Source organism: Raphanus sativus, chromosome 2, assembly GCF_000801105.2.
Source record: "Raphanus sativus cultivar WK10039 chromosome 2, ASM80110v3, whole genome shotgun sequence".
NCBI lineage: Eukaryota > Viridiplantae > Streptophyta > Magnoliopsida > Brassicales > Brassicaceae > Raphanus > Raphanus sativus.
In genome coordinates, this window is record NC_079512.1 from 21,110,744 (window position 1) to 21,136,506 (window position 25,763).

The window sequence follows — 25,763 nt, forward strand, 5'->3', positions numbered from 1 at the left end:
TAAAAGCATGCAAGCAACTATTTATCAATTAAAAACTGGAGAAAGGAGCATTAAGGATAATCAGCTCAAATAAAGAAAAATTAACAAAGAGTATGCAATAAGCAAATATTAAAAATGACTGGTTGATTTCTCACTAGACAAGTTTTCTGAATCTTTTGATAGGCGTATATATCAACAATTAGAGCAGATATCTTTCCTAATCTGATTTTACCTGCCCCACTAAGAAGAAGAAAGAACAAATGGATGGGGATAGATTAAGATCCGCATGCAGAGTAATAATCCGACTAATTAAAGTCCTAATCTTACCATAAATCAGTCAATAAAAAAATATTATAAGCAAACACCCAACAAAACCACCCCCTTTCCACCCAAAGTTATCGGAAGAGTATGTTAAAAAAAAACCAAGTTGATATGAATCCATGCATATCTTAAAATCACAAGGAGATTATCAAAATATATCATTATTAATCACACTCCTAAACGAAAAGAGCCAATTTTTTTTTTTTTGGGCAACAACTACAAGGATTGCGTTTGTGTCCGTCTCATTATAGAAAGGATGTTTAATTTAATTTTATATAGTTTTGGTGTTACATCGAAACTAAAAGTACTTCAGGGGTGCGTTAGTGTAAAATATGAAAATATTCAAAATTAGCTGAAACATTAACCAACGTAACTGTACGAGTGACTCAGGGCCACGCAATCATGTGACGTCACCCGAACCTCTCTTAACCCGCCGTCGAAATGCTTATCCACACGAACGAGCAGCCACTACTATTCGAGCCTCCGCCCGCCGGATTACAAATCGCCGATCGTCTAGAGTACAGTTTTACTCGTAGATGTCGTCGTCGCCGCCGTTGGTGAAGTCTTATCTCTTCGCTTACAATTTTCTCCAAGCTTCGTCATGGTATCTCTCTCTCTCTTCGCTTTCACTCTCTCTCGCCTTCTTTTGTCTGTTTATTCAATGAGATTTTTGTGTGTTCTTCGAGCACAGGACGATTTCGCTTCTGAGTATCATTAGCAGCGTTTTGTCGAACAAGACGATCAGTGGCGGTTACGCTGCCGCTGGATATTTGATAAGTGAGAGAGATCCTCTGTAACGCTTATGATTTGTTTCGATCTTATCTTATTAAAAAGCTTTTGAACGGTGCTTGATTAGTATTAGTGAGAGTGATCTCTGTTGGTTTTGGATTGGGTTCAGGTGTGATGCAAACTGTTGCAGTTCTTGAAGTTCTTCACGGAGCCATAGGTACACTCTTTGATGTTTGTGATTTAATTGGAGTGAATGAGTTATGAATCGCAGGGCTGATTGATTGATTGATTGATTCTATTCGAAATGTTAAAAAGGAATTGTGCCGAGCGGTTTCTTATCTCCTTTGATGCAATGGAGTGGAAGAACACATTTCATATTAGCCATTGTTGGACAGATCAATGAGGTTTTTTTTTTGTGATTTTTTTTACTCTTGGAATTGCTTTACCGTAAGCTGCGAAGATGTTACACCAAAGCTAGCAGTGTGATTCTGTTTTGACATTCATCTTTTCAGGTCCAGGATTCGCCATGGCTGGCAATGACACTAGTAGCTTGGTGTATCGGGGAGGTGAGTTTAGATTGATCTTCAAACTAGTGACAGTTTAAAAGAAACATGTGATCTCAATGTTCTGGTATGAGAGAATATCCAGGAGACCTTTGAACATACGTTAGCAGCGGTTTGTGTAGATTGAGAGATATATATTTTTAGCTGAATGGAGCATTATCTAAGTGGAACAATGACTAGTTGTATTACTATTACTCTTTATGTGTAAGCTGAGTGATTGAATTGGATGCAGATGATCAGATATCCTCACTATGCTTTAACTTGCCTTGGTAAATGTCCCTATTGGCTAACCTATCTCAGGTACTGAATCAAGCTTTAATCACTGTTTTTGATCTGAAACATTCTTATGACAGCATTTTTTTTTTCTTTTGGAGTTGAACTGATTGCGTAATGTGTTTTTATTACATCCAGGTACACTGGATTCATCATGATCTATCCAACGGGACTAGTGGGTGAATGTGAGTGCTTTGAAAAGTATAACATCTAATTGTTCTGAAGACTTCTTTCGTTTCTTGTTTTTTTGACTTTGACCAATGTTTCTGCAGTATTAGTCATGTACAAAGCGCTTCCACATGTTAAAGAAAGGAACCTTTATGCGAATTTCTTCTCTGTTTTCCCCTTCAGTTACTACGATTTCCTTTGGGTATGTTCTTCTTCTCCATCAACTATACCCCTTTTGCTTTAAGTATCGTTTATGGAAATCGTAATGAAGCTAAGCTGTGCACGTTATTTTTTAAGCAGCGTTTTGTAGATTCTGTTTCAGAAAAAACGTTTATCTTTCTTGAATCTTCATGGCCTTCTGTTTTTGCTATGCTTATGGCGTTTTTATTCAGGCCGTCCTCTTGGTATACCCGTTCCTTTGGTTGAAGCTTTATCTCCAGCTGTTCAGACAAAGAAAGTCTAAGCTTGGAAAAGCAGAGAAGCATGAGGGCAAGAGAAAGAGAATGTGAAACTCCCTTCAAGGCTTCAATCATCTCCTCAGATATGTCTATCTTTATCCTTGTTTATGTTATCGCTCTATGTGCTTTTAGTTTTTTATTCCTTTTACAAAAAGTTTAAATAATTTAATTGTGGTTTGTTCGACAATAATTTAGTTATGGTTTGAATAATTTAATCATGCCATATTATCAATTTGTCCTATTTCCTTTTTATAATTATTCGTAAAATTATCATAGCTAATGAAAGACAAGGAAAAAAGAATCTCCTAATAAATTTTCTTTTTTTAATTACTTCCTCCGTTTTAATTTATCGTTATAGATAAAATTTTCGCTTCAAAATAAATATCGTAAAAACTTATTGACTTATTTAATTTTTTATTCATTGAAATGTTGTTAGATGTATAGATAATAATGTTTTTATTTATAAAATATATAAAACTTAATGTTTTTTGTGTACAAAATTAAACAACTAAAATGAAATAGAGAGAATAATTGTTACCGAGATCCCCCACAGTTAAAAATCAGACGAATTTGTTAATCCTTCCCTTGTTAATATTAGTTATTGTACAATGGCAAAGGCTGATAATAGTCCCTTTTCCATGTCGACCATGTTCAATGATTTACAACATATTCGTTTCTCTAAAGGAATCTCTGGTTCCATGCCTCCTAGATTTGTCCCACGCGCCTTCGCTGTATCAGATACTCTCTTAAACGCGCTGTTTAAACCTAATGACTAGCGGCGAAGGTGTGACCCAGTTTAAAGAGATTATCTCAAAGTTAGACCGGAAAGAGCTTCGGATTATGGTGTCGTTGCTAACGTCAGTCTTCAGACTCCGAATACGGGTCGGTATATCAGATGACGTGGATGCGTTTTTCTACGCCGCTATTTTGCGTCGCTTCTTCCACATCATAACCGACAGTTACGCATTCTATGTACAATACGAGCTATGTCGTAATTAGTACGGCTGCATCGCTCTTAATCGTAACTGACGCGAATGAACCTTTCTACAGAAACCTGTTACTAGACGTAGTCGCGCGCAACGCTCTCTTCCTAACTTAGACAATCCTTCAGGGAACTTTGTTGTCCAACACGTACTTAAATTGTATGACTTGCATTGCACGCTTAACGTTGCTGTTAGTCTTCGTGGCCATTGTGTTGATCATATACGGAAGCTATTTCGTAGAAAAACTTCTTGAAGCGGAGGAGTCGATGGCTGTAGTGGTTTTGGAGTTTTTAGAGTAAGACGAAGACAGATTGATGGGCTGGCAAGGAATGAGTTTGGAAATGTCATGGCGCTCAAGGCTGTGAGAGCCACGCAAGAGATGTCTAGGGTTGATCTGTTTCGGGGTTTGGCGCACAAGTTCATGCCGTTTCTCCACCTCTTGCGTAGGTATCACGGAAGCAACATTGCAAACATCTTGGAGTTGACTATTTAAGTTACCCTTAGCTGGCCAGAATAGTTGTAGTGGGTGTTTCTTACTGTCTTTGTCTCAATTTAGTTATACATTGCTCAGATTCTTAAAACTTTGATGTGTTAGGTTCGATTTTATGGTAACAAGTGATATTTTGTAAGAAAGTCTTGTTGAAGAAGAGTTACATAAAATGTTCATCTATGTTGTATCAAGCCAGCTACAGTGCTCAAAATTTTCAGATTATGTTTTAGGTCCGATTGAATGATAATTCAAGATATTTTGTAAGTACTTTGTAAGAAAGGTTTTCCGAAGAAGAGAAAAAGGCTTTCTGAAGAAGAGTTGCAAATTGTAAAACGAGAATGTTCATCAAAAACTTTCTTTAAAATTGTATATTACACGAAACACACGTTTACATGTTGGAATAAGGTAATAATGTTAGTTTTATTACCAGTTTTCATAACAATCATTATCGAACAGTTTGAGAAAAAATCATTTAGTGTACATGCATAGTATCTCCATGCACAGCGTAGAATTCATGTAATGTATAACTTATTTTTCTGAAACTTGTAATGTAAAACTTATGCTCCGATCATTTCCCTCTTTTTAAATTAAAGGAACATATGCGAGTATGCAACATATTGTAGCCTCATTTTGAACTCTTACTTCAATAAAGATAAACATATGCCTTCATATACACTGTATTTTAAAAAAAAAATACTAAGAGGTTTTAAACCTGAAAGCATGTACATTTCCGTATGACAGAAGCTCAAACCATGGGTCCATGTTAGATTAACTTTCTTTTTTTTTTTGATCAAAAAAGAAATCATATCCTTACTAGATGATCTAATAGTTTTATCCACTAATCTAATTCTTCGTTTGTTAACAATTTATGGGTTTTCTTTAAACTGTAATCACATCATAAAGCCCAAAAGCCAGAATAACAAGACTTCGTATCCAGTCTAACTAGCTAGACCATAAAAGCACTTCTATTAGGAAAAAAAATTAACATAGGATTCTTGATACATACATAAATTTAAATATGTAAAAATGATAATATTTCATGGGTACTACGAATGGAGAACCCCATGCTAAAAATTATCTCAAATGATATTTTTAGATATTCATGAGAAACTCTCTTCACAAATGTCAATTCGCAAATGGTTTGATTTTTATGAAATATATAAATTTAATCAAGTAATTCAATTTCATTAAAATCCTAATATTACTCTTTATGTTTTGATTTAGTTGTCGTTGTAGATAAATTGTTTTGTTTTAAAATAAGTGTTATTTTATAATTTCAATGAAAAATTTATTAATAAGATTTTCAATTTTATTTTTCTATTAGTTAAAATATGATTATATATATAATTATATTTTTATTTTTTTAATATATTAAGTTACATAGTTTTTAATTTATGTAAATAAAAATTAAAATGAAAATAAAATTAAGGTAGAACCTCAATTTGAGAACCATAGCAATAAAGTTGCTCGACTCCAAATTCCATAGAGAAACATGTTTTCCTCTGCTGCAGCATTGATTACCAGTCAACTACTCGTGTACCTCAAGGAATGTGGTCACAATTAATACCGAAAAAGTTCCCAAACTTTATATTTTGGAAAACATTAAATTTCAAGATTTCAAACCCTTGGACCGACTTTAATGATAAGAGTTGTTATCACAAAAGGTTCTTATTTATTGGCCGGAACCACCAATGAGCATAAATAAAGTTGTGTCAAAATGTAAATCATCTTAGACTGGATGATAATCAACATCATTAACAGAAGTACTCAAGGTTTGTGAAAGATCTAATTATCGAACCAATACACCAAGTGACTGTTGAATGATCAAATCATACTATTTTAGTCTATTAAGTCGTTAAATTGTCAATTTTTCTTATATGCTATACAAGTTTGATTTCAAGCAGACGTTTTGTTTTTGCATAATTCGTTTTTCGACATGTTTGAAATTTTTATAGATGTTTGTTCATTCATATAGACAGTAGATGAAATCGCTCTAATAGTCAAGCAAATATGGTTGGAGCTGAACCATCCGACAGCGAAAATGGTTGTGATAGAAAGCAAACTGTGCCAACTGTCGTGGACCACAACCATTCTAAAAATGGAACGAATAATCGTTGGGAGGATCGAAATAAAATGTTTTGTTTTGTCACAAACATTTGAAGATAAGTTCAAACTGATTGGATTTGGTAGTCAAAGCATTTAGTATCCTTAAGTCGACTTTTAGACGAATCATTCAGAAGTGAGACATGTGTAATATAGTTTTCAATTTACGGTCCAAGGCATGAAAGATGATAATTGTCTATATATGACTTGTATCTGTTGCTATGTGCCGTCCTAGAAAATATAACATCACGAGTTCCATAAGGTTTGATAGGCCAACTAAAAACAATATGGCAAGTTAATAATATATCGCTCATAGAAAAATTGTAAACATTACTGATCTAGTTTATTTGATCGGGTTTGTATATAGATTAGGATTAAAAAGTCTTAATCTCTTCTCTTTGTCATTATATGGTATGCATTTTATTCATTTATCTAAATTTTGTATAGATATATTCGATTTTTTTACTTGTTGGTTAAGTTCATTACGACTTTCTCAAGTCATTTTATTTGTCGAATACTAGTGTTACAGTAGTCTATATGGTTTTTTTACCAGTAAATGGCTTTCTATTAAAGTAGAGAAAGTATCATAAATTCTTATTTAAGATTTTTTTTTTTTTTTGAAACTCAAGAAAACATTCATTAAAACAAGAGTTCAAGTTTATATATATGCTTCAAGAGGATCGTTAACGTCAAAAGAAAATTGTGAACCGTTTATAACATTTGAAGTGGAGGTAAAAATCGTGAAGCGGCAGGCCTGTTGTCGTACGATTTGACCATAGGCGTTCAGTTAATCGGAAAAAAAAAATTCATGTTTTTGTAGATTTTGAATTTAAAATCACTTTTTAGTTATAAACGATAAATTAATAGTTTCTATAAATTAATAAATTTTGTCTGGTACCGATTCAAATTTGACACAAATCAATAAAAAATATATTTTAGAAAATTCTTTATAAATATATAATCCCACTAAAATTATAAATTAATAATTTATATGTATACATATATTATATAAGTAAGAACCTATTATTATTATATTTTTGTTTATATTCACAATAAAATTATCTTTATATTTTCTTAACATTTAATATATTTTGATAATATTTAGTAATATTATATTTAAAACCACATTTAATTTCTATGCAATATATATACTATATACACTAAATAATATAATAAAATTAATATAAATGTCAAATTTCAAAAAAATAACAATTAATATCTATATACTAAAATCAAATATTTTTCTTATCTTCGAAAAATATATCTCAAAATAAAAATTCTAAATAAAGAAAATTTTATATTAATATATCTCTACATTAATAAAATTTCAAAGTTCCATTATTATTTATTTATAGAAGTTCCATTGTATATCATCTATTCTACTAAAACACAATCATGTCCGATTGATAAATGTATGGTCCAATTATGTATTTCATTTATTTAAAAAATATTAGATATATTCTATTAATATTAAATATAAATATAATTAAAAAAAACTAAATATAAAAATTAAAATTTTCAAAAAAAATTCAAACCAAAAATATACTCGCCTTTTAAAAGGGCGAGTCATAATCTAATTTACGCTAAAACTACAAATTTAGCAAGGAAAAACGTGGAAATCACAATAAAAATGTTGTACCCACTCTAAAATTTGTCATTTCTATTTTATTAACCTAAAAATGAAAAATAGCCCAAAAACATACTTCTGTCTAAACTTCAAACTGAAGACATGTTGCGACTACTAAAGAGTCACTAACCACTAGGCCACACTTAAACAACATGTAATAGGAACATATTTCATATGTAACCCTCAGGGCCGTCTCAAACTTTTCATAGACCCTGTTCAAAAAAAAAAAAAGATATCTTTTAATAATCTGAAATAATTTTGATTTTTTTTTTTACAAAATACCATTATAATATAAATTAAATACATTAATTTAATTATTTATAATCTAAATAACACCATTTTTGTTATTAATGCAAAATCATTGATCAAATCATTGAACTTGATTATTTAGCATTTTTCAATGCAAAATCATCGATCAAATCATCAAATTTATCATTTTTTGAACTTTTTCAGTTTTTTTTTTAACGTTTATTATATCCACAATCAGAAATCATAATTTATAAATATAATAGAGTAACAAAATCTGGATAGTAAACTATATACTCTTGATTAGACAAGTCACTCTTTTTTCTTATAAACAGAAGTTGTATTGTAGCTTTATTTTCTTCGTGCTTGCTATTTTTAATTAAAAATGGTGAAGAAAATATATTTTATTCTCCTTATTTATAATCACTAATTGATATTTGTTTCCTAAACATAATCAATTAAAATATTAACTTTTTATACTACCATTGAATATTCTATCAAACATCAACAACTATTTATTTCTTTCCAAAATATATAATTGATATAAATACTAATTACTTCCTAATTTATTGTCTTTTTAGTTGGTTATATAAACAAAATAAAAATTTGTAATTTACATTTATTGGTTATAAATACGAAAACTAAATTAGAATATAGTCATTCTGAATTTTCATAAAAATATGATTTTAAAATTTGTAACTATTAGTAAAATAAAAAGAAATTATAGATTCTCTAAAATTTTGGACCCTGTTCGACCGCTCCACTTGCACGTGCTAAAAGACAGCCCTGGTAACCCTTATACTTATCGAGTCTTTAAAGTTACTTCTGCTTAATCCCGTTTACTCCTCGGTTAATTGATTCCGGTTTAGATTCTATCCAAGTGCACACATGTAGGCCTAGCGCAGTTTTGAACATTCTGTACATCTATCAAATATTCTTTTTTGAAGTGGAGCATATTGCAATTCCTTAAAAACATGGAAAATAATAACACGAAGCTCGATAAGAATGTTTTGTATAATAGTGGTTTTGAGTATTATGTGCGTAAAGAATATTTGAAATTGAGTGTACGGTCGACATTAAAGCTAGCTAACGTAAGGACTAAAGATATATTACAGGTAAATACATACGCTTATGTCGAAAAAATATAAAACTGTCGCATTAGATATCAAATATATTTCTTGGGCAGTCCACAAGCCAATCTAGCACAAGTATTTTATCAAGTTTGCATACAAACAAATATGCATATATTACAAAAATATAATACGGCCTAAATTGGACCTGTCTGAATTTACATATCTTTTTGTAAGTTTGTGCACAAGAATCCGCTGCATTGCAATTACTGGGTAATAAAATAGATAAATGTATACGAAATTAGGACTGTAATAAGTTAACTCACGATATTACTTACTGCAAGTTTCAGATTTTTTTTCCTAATTATTAGCAACCGTGTAGGAAACCTATATGAGCCTTATGGTTAATTTGTTAAGTCGATTCACACAAAAACAATAAATTTCTTTATTTAAAACTGAAAATTTTAGTTTATATGTTTTGAATAACAGAGAACTCTTTTTGACGTCTAATAATAAATAAATAAAATATCTAATTCCTGTCCCACAAAAAAATAATATAACAGACATATTATACTGTGTCTTTGACTATGGTTCTGTTTAGTCTTAATTAGTACTCAGCTACTTCTCTGTATAGTCTGTGTAAGAAATTCTATAATTAAAATGGACTGTTGTAGTGCCACCAATGCTCCCCTGCGTTTTGGTGGTATGTATATATGCATAGCTAAATACTTGAATATGTAAATGCAAACTCGTAGCTTTAAAACCAATGAGCTTATATGTGCAAATATAACTAGTTTGGTGTAAATAAAATCAAAGTCTTTTATTTCTTTGTTTTATTTTTGTAATTGGCTTTAACCAAAGTCTTTCTTTCTCAAGTATCTGAATTAAATCAAAGTTCAACAATAACTTTACATTTTTAGTTGTTGTCGTTTTCTCTGTCCTACATGAGTCGATGACTTTTTGAAAGATATTCCATAGAAAAGTCCAGAAAAGTAAACCAAGCAATGTATGTTACTCTCTTTTTTTAGACTAAACTGATATTTTACATTGATTCTTCTTCTTTTTTTACATTGATTCTATGTATACTATATATAGGGTTAAAGAAACCCACTAAAAGGAATCATTGTATTCTTAAGTCTTACACAGACAAAAAAAAAAGTCTTACACAGAGTATAACAAAACACAGACACTCATCAATGGATAACTTTTATTCTTCTATCTGGCTTCATCAAGAGGTATCATCATCACATGTTTTTTTTTTCTTTTGGTATGTGGCAGTTTTCTTTGTTTCTATAAATATGAATTGTTGTTTACCATTTTTTTTTGAGATGCAGAGCTTTGATGAGATGAGGCAGAATCTGCAGAACACTCTGTTCGAGCTAGAGACACTGAAAATGGAAGCTAATGAGAAATCAAGAACACATACCGAAGAAGTCAACCAGCTTCTCACTCTCCTCAAATCCACTCAACAAGAACGGGATGAAGCTAGACAACAACTATCTCAGTTTCTCATCCAAACCCAAAACTCTAATTCAAGAAGCATCAGTGAGTCAAATAGCGAACATTCATCTTCCTCTCCTTCTTCCTCAGAACTCTCAAGCTTACTGAACATTCATCTCCCTCAGCCGTCGATGATCCTCGAAGATCCAACGGCTCATAAACATCATCAGTTAGATCCTATGGACGCCCTCGTGATGGGGAAAGCTTATCCTGAAACGGGGAAGCTATTAAAAGCGGTGGTGGAAGCTGGACCGCTTCTTCAAACGCTTCTCGTGGCGGGACCGCTGCCAAAATGGGTAAACCCACCGCCTCAAACGCAATCGCAGCGTTTTGAATTACCTCCTCCATTCTTGTTTAAAGGGTCTGATGTTAGTAACAACTCGCTAACGTGTTCTGGTTCTGTTATGAGATTTGGGCTGTATTCAAGTTCGGTTATCGATCAAACGATGTTAACCGGAAAGAGGCAGAGATTAGAGTAGCTAATCGATCATTTCACGAGATTTATCAGAGTAGTATTGTTAGTTGGGTGATTATTTTTTGTCCCTTCTTTTATGATCCTATCTCCGGTTTGACCAGTTCACCACTTAGATTCGATTTCAAAAATATTCGGTTTGTATTTAAATGATTATGAGAATATAAAAGAAATAATGGACTGGAAGTGCAAAAGATTCAGTAGAAAAGCAACAATATCTAGACTAGAAAAGCAAAAGGTTAGTTTATGTAAGATCAATATCTAGACTAGAAAAGCAACAATGTAACTTGTTCAACTGAAACTGGTTTGTATAAACAAAACAAGACACTTTAACCAAAACCAATTTAGAGTTCGAAGATTCCACTAAATATTGTTGGGTCCACTCAAAAGCGGGACCTTACAAAAATAGGCGTATGCCACTTAGCTTGGAGAGCACACGGTTTTCTTTAGTAAAAGGCAAAAGAATAGTTCGCTTTGTGCTTACCACATGGCTGCGTGATTCGTTAAAACGGAAGAAGACTTTTATTTATACTCCGACTTCTGCTTCTATTTCTCTTACTTCACCGATGTGGGACTCTCAAACGAAAGACCACAAAAAGCGCTATGATGGGCTTTGATGGACCATATATAAATTTGGGCTTTACATTGAATTGTATGTGTGAAAAAGTTGGCGTACTGCCAGTGTAACTAAATCGATTAACAAATAAAATACAAAAATCGATTTTTTAAAATCAAAAGCTTATGGTCAAACCAATGGCTGATCAGTATCAGAAATATAAATGTGACCTATCTTCTTGCGTTTGGTCTCCATGTATCTTCTATTCTCATTGGTGATTGGTGTTACCACCGGCACACGCCCAACTACGGCCAGTCCGTACTCTTTCAGTCCTGTGAACTTGGCCGGATTATTCGTCATCAGCCTCATTGTTCTCACTCCTATGTCCCGAAGCATCTTCATTTTGGACCGTTATTTCCAAAACCAAACCGATTAATTTGGTTCTAACTACACAACTTTAAAAATTAAAACCAAATCCTAGTATGTCTGACCTGAGCACCAATACCGTATTCACGAGCATCAATGGCTAGACCAAGTTCAAGATTAGCCTGTACAGTATCATGTCCTTCGTCTTGCAAGTTATAAGCTCTAAGCTTGTGACCAAGACCAATGCCTCTTCCTTCGTGTCCCCTAAGATACACAACCACACCTCTTCCCTCTTTCTCGATTAGCTGCATGGCTAACTCCAACTGGTTTCCACAGTCACACCTTGCTGAACCGAAAATATCTCCGGTTAAGCACTCTGAATGCACCCTAACTGAAAGTTCAGGGACAACCAATAAACAGAGCACAACGAGAATCCAAGAACACTCTTTCTTGTATATTAGAAATCACTTAAACAATCACCTAGATCTGTTTAATCCGAATTACTCTCAGTCACACACGACTAGAGACGGACCAATTTCTAATCTCTTAACTCAGTAGATCGAGCTTCAACAACCCTGAACTCGATCACCTCTTTTGCTTGACAAGACAAACCCTTGCTCAAGCTTTTCAAATTAGCGTGCTTAACCTAGATCTGACCTAGACAATCTAGTTAAGTAGCCCTCATCGAATATACTATATTTCCTAATATCTCGATGCAATCTAATCTTCCATATCTTCTTTACTTGATAACCACGTTATGCCACGTCATAGTTTCCATAACCGACTCTTTCCATTGTGTCACACATCGATCACATGTGTGACACAGTCTCCCTCTCTTCTTCACGATCACAGCTCTTTTCTTGAGCTTACATTCTCCCCCTTTTTATCTTAATGTGACATCCTAAGCAACCTGCAAATCCACACCGAAAGCACCAGACACAAGATATCGAAACAAGCACACTGAGATCACTTTAATAACCATAACGCATAGATAGGAATCCAAAGTCTACATCATCAGAGCACACCATTAGTTAAAGCAACATGATCCTTAGTCTTACTACACCCATCTTATTTTTAAAACAAGAAAACACAACACGACAGAGTTTCATGCTCAGAAAGATAAGCTTCGACTAAGCTCCTCAGTGTCACCAGCTTGACTCAGCTCTTCGGTATTTCCAGCTACTTCATCCTCTTGATTCCCCGTGGGAGGTGGAGCATATCGAGGGTATTCTCCCCCTGCTTAGATGAACATTCAGATAAAAACAAACAGGCACAAGTTAGTCTAGGATAAAAACAATCCACAAACATGATACGCTTACTCCTCAGACGAATGTGAATGGCTTTGAGATCAGCGATGGTGCGTTCAATGTCTTCCTCAAGGGTTGCAGATCGTGTGTCTGCTCCAGTGCCACGCCCTGCTTTGATGTCTTTCACCACCAGCTTAGGAAAACCAGTAAACTCATCAGTCGGATAGTCAATGGGGACAATCCTCTGGAAGTTGATGACTTGCTGAATCAGAGTAGAAAACATGATCCTTCGAGACTTTTTCTTCTTAGTGTTTTCAGCCATCCTCATGATCTGATCATATACCAGCTTCCCAAAGTTGAAACCATCTTCATTGTGATGAAGCATATACACAAACTTCAAACGAGCTTGATTCATGTTGGTGTAGTTCATTGTCGGAATCCAGTTGGTGCAAACCAGCTTGTACAGCACCTGATTCGTCGGGGTGAGAAACTTTGAGCTCATGTTTTCCCATCGGTTTATCTGCCCATCAGTGAGGAACCCACACACTTCATCAATACCTTCACCCAACCAGTTAGGATCATCCTCAAACCCAGGGATGCAGTAGATTGCATTAATCAAGCTTGGTGAGAAATCTATCATCGACCCCCTAAGATACACAGCTACACCAACATCGCGTTCAGAGGCCTCCAAGAGATTAGCTATGAATTCTCTTACCACAGTTGGTTGATAGGCATCAACGTCGGTGAGAGTATGAAGTAGTCCTGCATTCTCCACAATACTCCGAACATCGGCAAGGTTCGCATCGGTAAGAGAGATGCGATGTTGATTGATGAATTTCCTCGTCTTGAGTCCTTGGAATCGCTCCGTAGCCGCCATAGAGAAGAATCGGGAAGTAAGAGGCGTCTTGTGTGGTTGCGTTAGCTCGGGGTACAGATCGAGCTTGGTCCGATACATGAGGCGATTTTCATGATATCGCTCCTCCTTAGCTCAATTCGCAAAGGTCTCAGCTTCACCCATAGGATTCTCAACGCCATTATCGGAGTCTGTCTCCGAGAGTGACTCGTTCTCCGGCTCTACAAGCTCCGGTGAGACATCACAAGACGGACGCCGACGAACTCGCTTCCGTGTAGATGGAGGAGACTGCGGCTGCGACGGGGGAGGCTGAGACGAGCTTCCAGCACCAGATGAGCCTCGGTTTAGACGGGAGCTTCTTCGCGGTTGCATGTCGATGGTGAGAGGAGAGAGAGACGAGCTAGGAGATTTGTTTGAGGGTGGCGACAATACCAAAGTTCCTAAACAACTTTAACAACTCCACTTTTCATTAGTCACATAGGAAATGCCCAAAGTGAAATGAGGCCCAAACAAAGAAGAGTAATTTAGAAACCATAGCATCATAAAGCAAATTATAACCAAGTGACTTTGACACCACTTACCACCATGTGAGAGCATGTGAGAGAGATCCGAAATTCACAAAGCAAGTATCAAGACAACCTATATATACATGTAACCATTTAAGACATGCTCAAGATGCCTTTTTTGTCCAGAGGAAAGACACAGAGGTCATTGCACCAACTCAGTCAACTACCACAAAGAACTTTAATGAAATCAATGAGTCAACCCAAGTTAGTAGCTTTTTCTCAGCCGAGTAGCTGTCACACACAAGATTCACTTTAGCTAATCATCCTTCCTCAAGTTCACACTCACACTCATTAGTAATGTCTGGAAACACATGTTAAGCATCTTGTGCTTGTCTCTTCTACTCGACAAGAACTTTGATTAACTTTGACTACAAGAGTACAATCGACAATTCAGTGCAATGAGATGGTATCCGAATCTAGACACAAAGTGGGATAACACCCTGATCTAGAACGGGCCATCTCTAAGAATTGTGATCTTCTCTGCCCAGTCAAGACAGTGATCGTAGTCAGAAACAAAATGTGATAGCATCCATTTCCAACTCGAGTATCTATCATTCCAGGCCTTTTGCTTAACTTTCTGTAACTGAGTAACTCAGACTTTTCTTTGTTTAACACAACTTCTTCTCCTTACTTATACACTCAGCTCCTCAAGTGTTTCCTCGTTCAATCCAGACAGTGGTCAGTACTCAGAACTAAAATGTGATAGCATCCTGATCCGAGATGAGTGTCTTTCTTCAGTGAACCTAAGAGAGAAGTGATAAACTCGTGGAGGATGACTTGCAGAAGTGAACTTGTTGACTCAAGGTTTTGATGGTGTAGTAGTACAATGACTTAGTCAGTGCGATGAACAAGCAGTGACCTTCCTCTTCTGACAGGACTTATTCAGAGATTAACAATTCCTAAGGCCTTACGAAGCCCTAGGAAGGTATTGTAGTCCAACGGTTTGGTAAATAGATCAGCAAGCTGTTTCTCGGTTGATACATGCTCTAGAATCACAATTCTCATCTCAACTAGCTCTCTCACAAAGTGATGTCGTATATCCACATGCTTGGTACGTGAATGCTGAACAGGATTCTTAGACAAGTTTATGGCACTCATGTTATCACAATGAACAAGCATGGGATCAGAGATGATACCATAATCAACAAGCATTTGTCGCATCCAAAGTAATTGAGTGCAACAGCTTCCCAATGCAATGTACTCAGCCTCAGCAGTCGAGAGAGAGACACAGTTCTACTTCTTGCTGTGCGAGGCTACCATGTTGTTCCCAAGAAAGAAAAAACCTCCAGAAGTGCTATGTCTGTCATCTAAGCAACCAGCCCAATCTGCATCACAAAAACCTGCAAGATTCACATTAGTTTCAAAGGTATAGTGAAGACCAAAATCCAGAGTTCCTTTCACATATTTAATGATACGCTTAACAGCATTCATGTGCGACTCCTTAGGAGATGCTTGATAACGAGCACAGATACCCACACTCAGACAGAGATCAGGTCGACTTGCAGTGAGATACAAGAGGCTCCCAATCATAGCTCTGTAGAGTTTCTCATCAACTGGCTTGCCATCATCATCACGCGACAGCTTGGTAGTGGTGCTCATTGGTGTGTTGGCGACTTTGCTGGTTTCCATTCCAAATCTCTTGATAAGGTTTTTGGCATAGGTGCTTTGAGAAACAGTGATTCCATCCGCAAGCTGCTTGATTTGTAGTCCAAGAAAGTAACTGAGCTCCCCAACCATGCTCATCTCAAATTCTTTTGTCATCGTCCGAACAAAATCATCCACCATCTCTTTTGATGTGCTCCCAAAGATTATATCGTCCACATACACTTGGATAATGATAACATCTTTTCCATTTTCTCCTATGAACAGAGTCTTATCAACTCCTCCTCTCTGAAACCCAGCCTTGATGAGAAAATCGGTCAGTCTTTCGTACCAGGCTCGTGGAGCTTGTTTAAGTCCATAGAGAGCTTTCTTGAGTTTGTAGACATAGTCAGGGAAGTGTGGATCCTCAAACCCTTTTGGTTGTGTCACATAGACTTCTTCTTGTAGAACACAATTCAGAAAAGCACTCTTGACATCCATTTGATAAAGTTTAATTTTGAACCCACATGCCATTCCAAAGAGTAACCTGATCGATTCAAGACGTGCTACAGGAGCAAATGTTTCATCGAAATCCACTCCTTCAATCTGGGTGTAACCTTGTCCAACCAGTCTTGACTTGTTGCGAGTCACGTTTCCTTCTTCATCTATCTTGTTCTTGTGAATCCATTTAGTTCCAATGACATTCACCCCTTCAGGTCTAGGAACCAGTTCCCACACATCTAATCGTTCAAACTGTTCCAGCTCCTGATGCATAGAGTCTGTCCAGTATTCATCTTCCAAGGCTTTCTGAAGATTCTTCGGTTCTATCTGAGAGACGTAGCACTCCACGTTGTTCATCTTAGCCATGAACGATGCCAACTTGACCATCTCCTTGAAGTTGATTTGTTTCTTCCGTGTAACCCTTTCATCAAACAATCCTCCAATGACATCAGCCGAGGAATGATTTTTATGCACTTTTCCTTGATCCAGGTCAACGCGTACTTCATTAGTTTCTTCCTCTCCCTCAGATTCCTCTTTGATCATTGCTTCCAGAGCAGAGCTACTAGGTGTAACACATTCAACTGTTTGTGTGACCCTGGTCTGATAGAATCCTACACTGTCATCAAAAACCACATTCACCTTATCTCCAATGAATTTGGTACGCTGGTTAAAGACTCGATATGCAGAGCTGTTAGTCGAATAACCCAGGAACATTCCTACATCACTTCTGGCATCAAACTTTCCCAAGTGATCTTTGTCATTCAGGATGTAACATAAACACCCAAACACATGCATGTGGCTCAGGTTGGGAGTCTTACCTTTTAGTATCTCATACGGTGTAGTCTTAGTCTTAGGTTTGACATACACCCGATTTATAACATAGCATGCGGTGCTCACTGCCTCTGCCCAAAATCCTGGTGGGACATTGTTTCCACATAGCATTGCTCTAGCCATCTCTTGTAGTATGCGATTCTTTCTCTTAACAACACCATTCTGCTGTGGAGTTCTGGGTGCTGGATATTGATGTCGGATTCCTTGACTTTGGCAGAAACTATCGAACTGTTCGTTCTGAAACTCACCACCATGGTCACTCTTGATTTCCATGATTCCACCTTTCTGCTTCAGTTGTAATGCAAGAATTCTGAAACTATCAATGGCATCTGACTTGTTTCGTAGAAAGTCCACCCATGTATATCTTGAGAAGTCATCTACCATGACCAGAATGTACTTTTCCCTGCAACGCTCTCAGGAGTTATTGGACCCATGAGATCCATGTGAACAAGCTCCAGCAACTGCTTGGATCTAATCTCAGGGATTCGCTTGTGTTGCACCTTAACTTGTTTTCCTTGACAGCACGCTCCACATACGGTACTCGTCTGAGACTCTAAGTCTGGAACTCCTCTGACGACTTCCACATTAACAAGTCGGGTCAGCCCATTGATGTTCATGTAGCCTAGTTTCTTATGCCACAGATCAAGCTTAGACGTGGTCGCTGAGCAGCACACGTTTGTAGGCTTCCACATATAGCAGTTATTACCAGATCGAATTCCACACAGCACGATGTTCCCTTGTGGATCCACAGCACGACATTCCTTGCTATTAAAGATCACTTCTAGACCTTCATCACATAGTTGACTTACACTAATAAGATTTGCTTTGAGGCCATCAACATAGTATACATTGATAAGACGAGGTAGATCCGGTCTATCAGTTACTCCTACGCCTCGTATCTTTCCTTGTCCTCCATCACCAAAAGTCACTTTTCCACCCTTGATAGGTTGAAGTTTCTCAAGATGTTCATAGCTTCCTGTCATATGTTTTGAGCAACCACTGTCAAAGTACCAAGGAGAATCTATTTGAGAACCCCCATCTGCACTGGTGTATGCAACGTGACTTACCAAGTTGACCTTCTCTGATATACTCGTGAAGTTACATGCCAGATTCAACTCTGGTTTGGTGTGTGACTCAGGAAGTTCCTTGTGTGACCTATTGACGACGCGATCTTTGTAGGTTGGATATAAGTCTCTTTTAGCAATCCAGACATGTCCATACATAGAAGGTTCCATGAAACACAAGTTTAACCTCCAGGCTCGCTCATATTGCTGTCTTCGAAAGTAACAGAAACTGACATGATGTCCTCGTTTTCCACAGAAGTGACATCCATTCCCACGACGTCTTGCACGAGAGTTAGACTCGTATTTTCCAGTGTTCTGGAGAGCAAGCTGAGCTTGAGGAGGACGGGGTTCAGCAACCTTTTCCTCCTTGGAGACTTGTTTTACGAACACAACTTGATGTCCTTCTTGATCCGACTTGGAGGTAGATCCATGAAATCCAAGCCCTCGGCTTGTGCTGGGGCATTGTCCCAAAGTCAGCAGATGATCTAAAGACTTGGTGCCGGTTGATAGCATCTTGACTTTTTTGAGGTTTTCAGCCAACTGGCTTTCCAACAACTTACTCTTATCTTTTTCTTGAAGAAATAGTTCGCTCAACTGATTGAATTTAGCCTCAAACTCCTTATGAGATCGTTCTTGCTCAGTCATGGCTCGTTTTAACGCCAGAACTTCTTGATCAGATTCTTTTAAGATTGAAAGAGCAGCAGGTTGTGTTATAGGTTTCTCAAGTTCCAGGATGTTTACTTGTGCTTTCAACATTGCTCTATCCTTTATGAGCTGAAGGTTTTCATGGCTAAGCTCAGTAAACTGATTAAACAGTGTCTTGTACTCTGTTTCCAGATCATGGTTGAGCTCGTCGTCTTCCTCTTCCATTACTTCTTCCACTTTGTCAGAAACTGAAGTCACGCCTTCATGTGCTACGAGTGCCATAAAATTCAGATGTAATTCCCCATCATCGCTCTCACTATCCGAGTCTGTATCGCTGAAGCTCATAAGTGACTTGTCTTTCTTCAAGTTATTTGGACATTCACTACGAGTGTGACCATATCCTTTGCACTCTATGCACTTGAGTTCTTTCCTCTTAGTGAGTGGACATTCATTCCGAAAGTGTCCATATCCTTCACATTCATGACACTGAAGCTCCTTCTTCCTTTTTGAAGCATCTGACTTTGATGACTGTGTATTACCACGATCTGATTCATTCCTCTGAAACCGACTGTTTGATCTGCTACCACCTTTTTCAACTCGTCTCATAAACTTGTTAAAGTTCTTTGCCATTAAACTCAGGTTATCTTCAATTTTAGAGACTCTGTCATCATCTTTAGAATTAGCAGTGAAGGCAATACTCTTCTGAGTGTTCTCCTGTCGATCAGATTTCTCGAGGTCATGAACCTTCAGGATACCAGAGAGTTGATCAAACTTCATCTCATCAGTGTCAACGGCTATATTGAGAACTGCCTTGTATGCTTCAAACCGAGGAGGTAAACATCTCAGGAGTTTCTTAACCAGATCCTTTTCTTCATACTTCTTGCCCAAGACTGAAGATTCATTAGCCAGTTCACTGATTTTAGAGATAAACCCATCGATAGGTTCATCATCTCCCATGCGCAAGTTCTCAAACCTTGAGGCTAAGTGATCAATTCTGGTTCGTCGTACACTTGTGTTTCCTTCAAAGTGATTGATCAATGTATCCCAAGCTTCTTTCGCCGACTCACATCCTTGAATAATTTTGAATTGTTCCAAATCGACAGCAGAGAAGATGACAGTTAACGCCTTAGAGTTGAATTTTGATGCTGATTTTTCTGAATCTGTCCACTGATCCTTAGGTTTCGGACCCAAGGTCTTATCTTCCATCATCACAGTTGGTGGAGACCACTCATCCTCAACAGCAGTCCAGGCATCCTCGTCGATCCCTCTGATCACATGTCTCATTCGTGCTTTCCAGTGTCCAAAGTTGCCTCCGTCTAGCATGATAGGCTTGTGTAACGTGACAAGCTCCTTCATGGTGTCCATGAAATCCGCAGGATCTCAACCTGTTAGTAGTAATTGATACCACAGAGGTTTCCCGCTCTGATACCAAATGAAAGTTCAGGGACAACCAATAAACAGAGCACAACGAGAATCCAAGAACACTCTTTCTTGTATATTAGAAATCACTTAAACAATCACCTAGATCTGTTTAATCTGAATTACTCTCAGTCACACACGACTAGAGACGGACCAATTTCTAATCTCTTAACTCAGTAGATCGAGCTTCAACAACCCTGAACTCGATCACCTCTTTTGCTTGACAAGACAAACCCTTGCTCAAGCTTTTCAAATTAGCGTGCTTAACCTAGATCTGTCCTAGACAATCTAGTTAACTAGCCCTCATCGAATATACTATATTTCCTAATATCTCGATGCAATCTAATCTTCCATATCTTCTTTACTTGATAACCACGTTATGCCACGTCATAGTTTCCATAACCGACTCTTTCCATTGTGTCACACATCGATCACATGTGTGACACAGTCTCCCTCTCTTCATCACAGCTCTTTTCTTGAGCTTACACTAACCAGAATATCCTGACCGTTTCCAATGTTTCCCTGGTTAAGAGTCAGACAGAAACAACACAAGGACTAGTCTTAGTCAAAACTGAACAAGATTTTGATCTAACACACTTTTACATATTTAAGCTAGTAGTGTTTCGATGTACCTTAACAAGGGCTATATTTTCAGCTCCATCGAGTTTTGATCGGTAGCAATAAGCTTGGAAAAGACCCCATTTGGTAGGCAAACGAGACACGGTGATTCTCTCCACTAGCTTATCTCGCTTTCTTCGATATCTACAAGTAATATCATAGTTATTAGAGACAAGGTCACCCACATCGTGAAAGTAATATATAATATATCCCAACCTGATCTATAGTCGATCCAGCAAAAGTTATCTATCTTCTAAATACATTTTCGATATTCTTATTCACTTACCTGATTATATCAGTCAAGGACACATCTAATGATTCGTGTTTGGTTAATGTGAGCTAGGTTTTCATGTTCTTCAGGAAGAAGAGAAGTCACTGAGAGGTGGTGGATGGGGACATGGCTGAGCCGGAGGAGACAGTAAACGGAGTGACGGAGAACAAATTATGGAAAGGTGTATTCGCGGGTATGTATGCTCTCTGTACAGGTATGGGGAACTCTCATCATGCAGAAAAAGTACAAGGGGTTTGACTATCTAGTTACTTTTCTGGTGACCCTGGGTTGCTCTGTCTTCACTCTTTTCCCGGTACAAATCTGCTCTACACTCGGTTCCTAGCTACAGTTAAAGAGTATCACAATTACCATGAACGACAAGGTAAGATGTACTGATGTTCTGTTTACGACAAACGTGATCCATAGGCAGGAGATGATGTTAGTCCGTACAATAAGGGAAGGGAAAACACTGTTTGGGGGTGTTTCCCTAATGGCTGGCTATCTTGGGTCGGTGTATTACTGTGTTACTCGTTATTACACTGTTTATGTGATTATTCTGATATGTTGTTGTTGTCTGGTTTTAAGTATAGGAATCTCAATACTATAATCATGATTGTGTATTTTGGTCTTAACAGGTTTGATGGTTTTACATGCACTTTCCAAGACAAACTCTTTAAAGGGGTATAATATGGAGGAGATACATAACCAAATATTCTACACAACACTTTGTTCTTGTGTTCTCAGTTTCACTGGTGAGACTTTTTGTTGCTGCGGTCTTTGCTGTAATAGTTGCATCTTCTTATGTAAATCATGCTCTTTGCTTATCATTTTTCAAATCTTTAACTTTTTGCAGGACTTATATTGCAAGGCCATTTACTATTTTGTATCTCGCAATTGAGATTGTTTAGTGTGGACATTGCTCTGCTTTCCACAGTAAGTTTCAGTTTCCGCTACTAGTCATTTCGATAACATGATGCGTCCTTAATTAGTCTTACGTAATGTAGTCAGTAACTGTCTATAACGTTCACGGGTCTAACCAAATAACCTGTTGAACTTATATAGTCCACCAAAGACCACTTGCTTTTAGAGAAATATCTTCAAATGATTTACCGTTAGTTGTTATTTGTTAACGTTAGCAAAAATAATATTATATTAAGAGACTCATTGTTGACAGACCAATTCAAATGCTCTAGCCAAATATATAAAGAGAGGAACCTACTTATAAACATTGAATCCTTTCAATGAAGATGCATCGCAAGATTCAGATTCAGACCTACAGAAAATGTGATGTCTAAAGGAAGTTATCAGAAAACATAATAACCGAGGTCTTTTTTTTTTTTTTAATCTAAAAGAGAAACCAAATATAGATCAGTTGTTTGCCGTGGCTGAAGCTCGACAAGAACTCGGGACTCTTGGACGATATGTTCCCTGAGTTTCTGGTTACAGTCTGTTAACTGTAAGGTCGCTCTTGTTTACAGCTTCTTCGAGGTATCCTCCTCTTGGGTGGTTTTGTAAAAAGAGAGAAAACTCATACCCTTTGGAACAACGGATGGTTTTCTCAAAGGAGGAAGCTGTGGAGGTGTTGCATGTTCATTGATCTTTGAAGATGATGCAACAGTTGAGTTTTTTTGGTTAGATTGACTAGAGGGCTTCAAAAACGTAGATGAGCTTGAAACTCTTGGTTGTATCCCCTGTAATCTGGCTATGGCCTGTCTCACGGTTTGTTTATTTGATTTCTGAGGTAAGACAGATGCTGCAGCGGTGTTACTTGACGAGATTGTTACATTTTCACCCGGTCTATCTGAAGCAGCCTGTTAGGTGAAAACTGGTATATTAGGATAAAAAAAATGATCAAAATAATAAGACTCACGAGAAGAACCAGATTGGGTTTTTACCTTGTGCGAAAACAAACACTTATCACCCATGTGGCAGAAACCATTGGTCACGAAATTAATGCAAGGATATTTTAAGAGATCATGGTCGTACGGACAATCATCTCCTTTCATACATGACTGAGTTGCAAGGTAGCGGCAAGGCTGAAATAACAAGAAGACAATGTAAATGAGACCACAGAGAAACATATCGCCATTTGTCTTAAATGATTGCAGCTACATAAAGTTCAGAAGAATAGTATATGTCTTGAGACATTAAATCATACCAGCTATTCCACACAAAAAAAAAAAAAAACTGCGCATGAAGATATGTTACCTTCTTTCTAGCTTTTGCTTCCTTAGAAGGGACAGATTTGTTCTTTATGCAAGTTTGAGAATCCATCTGCAGATAAAAAAAAATATGGAACAACACAGAGTCAGATTCTGTAAACGCTAAACAAGAGATCAGAATAAAATAAGTAATATACAATGCCAGACACCTTTTCTTGGTTTTTGGAAAGATCATTCTCCTTCACTCCACTTTTTACATTCAGTGCCTCAAAACTACTAGATGCTGCAGCGATGTTACTTGACGAGGTTGTTACATTTGCAACCGGTCTATCTGAAGCAGCCTGTGGAGTACCCTGTTAAGTGAAAACTGGTATATTAGGATAAAAAAGATCAAAATAATAAGACTCACGAGAAGACTCAGATTGGGATTTTACCTTGTGAGAAAATAAACACGTATCACCCCTGTGGCAGAAACCTTTGGTCACGAAATTGTTGCAAGGATATTTGGACAGATCATGGTCGTACGGACAATCATCTCCTTTCATACATGACTGAGTTGCAAAGTAGCAGCAAGGCTGAAATAACAAGAAGACATTGTGAATGAGACCACCCAGAAACATATCCCCATTTGTCTAAATGATTGCAGCTACATAAAGTTCAGAAGAATAGTATATGTCTTGAGACATTAAATCATACCAAAGATTTGGTTTCCGGAGTTGTATCGTGTGAAAATTTGCACTGTTCTCCCTGCAAAACATGTGGAAAAAAGTTTCCATCAGGACAAGAAAAAAAACTAAAATTCACAAGAGAATCTTGTAGAATCCAGCGCCATTGTGCGTACCTCGTGGCACCGACCCTTGAGATGGTGCCGACAAAATATTATAGGTTTTGGTCTCGGAGCTACTGGTGGTTTGAGTTTCAACTTCTTCACGCCAAGTGCTATACGCTCTTGAGTTATTTTCTTCCGAGCTTTTGCCTGCATGAAAATAGCTAATCAATAAGCAATCAAGCTATTCCACAAAAAAAAAAAAAGACTGCCCACGAAGATATGTTACCTCCTTCTTTGTAGCTTTTGCTTCCTCAGAAGGGACAGATTTGTTCTTTATGCAAGTTTGAGAAGCCATCTGCAGATTAAAAAAAAAACGGAACAACACAAAGTCAGATTTTGTAAACGCTATAAGCAAATATAGCATACCGATACCTTTTCTTGGTTTTTGGAAGTTAGATCATTCTCCTTCACTCCACTTTCTACATTCAGTACCTCAAAACTACTAGAACAGTTACTCTTACTATTAGTCCCTTCTCCTCTTTTATCCAAAACCTCATGTGAGACATGAGTCTCCTCGTGCTAGGTGATCGTCAGTTTTCATTTTGTGTGAGGTTTCAGTGGAAAAAGGTTTTTTGAGATGAATTTGGAGATAATGAGAACAGAGAGATGGAGAGAAGGAAACTGATTTTACTTAGAAGTCACTTTTGCTTTAACGATGAGGATTTGGTAAATCTATTATTATATCTTTAGATTTTCTTTCTGACAAACTCCTTAATTCAGTACTTCATATTTTTTTTCTCGATTTTCTATACACAATCCAAATTAGTAATGTAGGGGCAGCAGAGTCCAAAAATATTATAAACACTAATCAAAAAGGTGACTTTTGGTCTTGCGCTAAATACCGAAAATGTCTTTGGTACACATCCAAATTTCTCAAAAGAAAAAGCATGTTGTATTTATAGTAATCATTCTTTCTAATGAATTTCAAAAAAATTTGATATAGAACATTAACATTTTGTAAATATAAAGATCTTAAAATATATTTAATCCGGAAATAGATATAGAGATTTCTGTATAAATTATTTCATAAAATATCAAGGATATATAATATTCTAAATCTTGTCAGTTCCATAAAATATTGTTAACCATGATTTATCTTATATTATGTTATTTTTAAAAATATTAGCAAGGAAACAAATAGCAAGAAAACAAGGAATATGTTAGGAGATTTAATATTTTTAAATGTCTAAAATACTCTGAATGAATGACATGATTTTTTTAATTGCGAGTTTCAAATAAATGTGTCAAATCTTTATAATTTCATGTTTCAAA

General features: G+C 36.6%; 4 protein-coding genes, 1 non-coding gene and 1 pseudogene across 5 annotated transcripts; 3 read left to right on the plus strand and 3 right to left on the minus strand.

Annotated features, from left to right (window-relative positions):
- The first annotated feature begins 684 nt into the window (after window positions 1-684).
- LOC108829467 (uncharacterized) lies at window positions 685-2,732 on the plus strand. The gene is made up of 9 exons (XM_018603122.2): window positions 685-904; window positions 992-1,077; window positions 1,199-1,246; window positions 1,345-1,433; window positions 1,542-1,595; window positions 1,825-1,892; window positions 2,004-2,050; window positions 2,138-2,235; window positions 2,426-2,732. The coding sequence occupies exons 1-9, from the start codon at window positions 837-839 to the stop codon at window positions 2,540-2,542; spliced, it is 675 nt and encodes a 224-aa protein (XP_018458624.2). The 5' UTR covers window positions 685-836; the 3' UTR covers window positions 2,543-2,732.
- Window positions 2,733-2,873: 141 nt separating this feature from the next.
- Window positions 2,874-4,235, plus strand: LOC108837231 (pumilio homolog 18-like; annotated as a pseudogene).
- Window positions 4,236-10,075: 5,840 nt separating this feature from the next.
- Window positions 10,076-11,178, plus strand: LOC108840740 (uncharacterized). The gene is made up of 2 exons (XM_018613571.2): window positions 10,076-10,245; window positions 10,345-11,178. Exons 1-2 carry the CDS (start codon window positions 10,207-10,209, stop codon window positions 10,987-10,989), a joined length of 684 nt encoding a protein of 227 aa, XP_018469073.2. The 5' UTR covers window positions 10,076-10,206; the 3' UTR covers window positions 10,990-11,178.
- A 180-nt stretch (window positions 11,179-11,358) lies between these two features.
- LOC130508917 (U5 spliceosomal RNA) lies at window positions 11,359-11,475 on the minus strand. The gene has a single exon (XR_008943101.1). It is a non-coding gene; the product is annotated as a U5 spliceosomal RNA (small nuclear RNA).
- A 6,385-nt stretch (window positions 11,476-17,860) lies between these two features.
- Window positions 17,861-20,548, minus strand: LOC130508619 (uncharacterized). Its single transcript, XM_057004209.1, has one exon. It carries the CDS (start codon window positions 20,546-20,548, stop codon window positions 17,861-17,863), a length of 2,688 nt encoding a protein of 895 aa, XP_056860189.1.
- A 2,123-nt stretch (window positions 20,549-22,671) lies between these two features.
- On the minus strand, window positions 22,672-25,090 carry LOC108842082 (zinc finger CCCH domain-containing protein 65-like). The gene is made up of 9 exons (XM_018614891.2): window positions 24,864-25,090; window positions 24,718-24,786; window positions 24,504-24,638; window positions 24,359-24,409; window positions 24,097-24,237; window positions 23,872-24,015; window positions 23,709-23,774; window positions 23,396-23,536; window positions 22,672-23,311 (listed from the first exon to the last, which is right to left on the minus strand). The coding sequence occupies exons 2-9, from the start codon at window positions 24,784-24,786 to the stop codon at window positions 22,973-22,975; spliced, it is 1,086 nt and encodes a 361-aa protein (XP_018470393.2). The 5' UTR covers window positions 24,864-25,090; the 3' UTR covers window positions 22,672-22,972.
- Window positions 25,091-25,763: the final 673 nt, after the last annotated feature.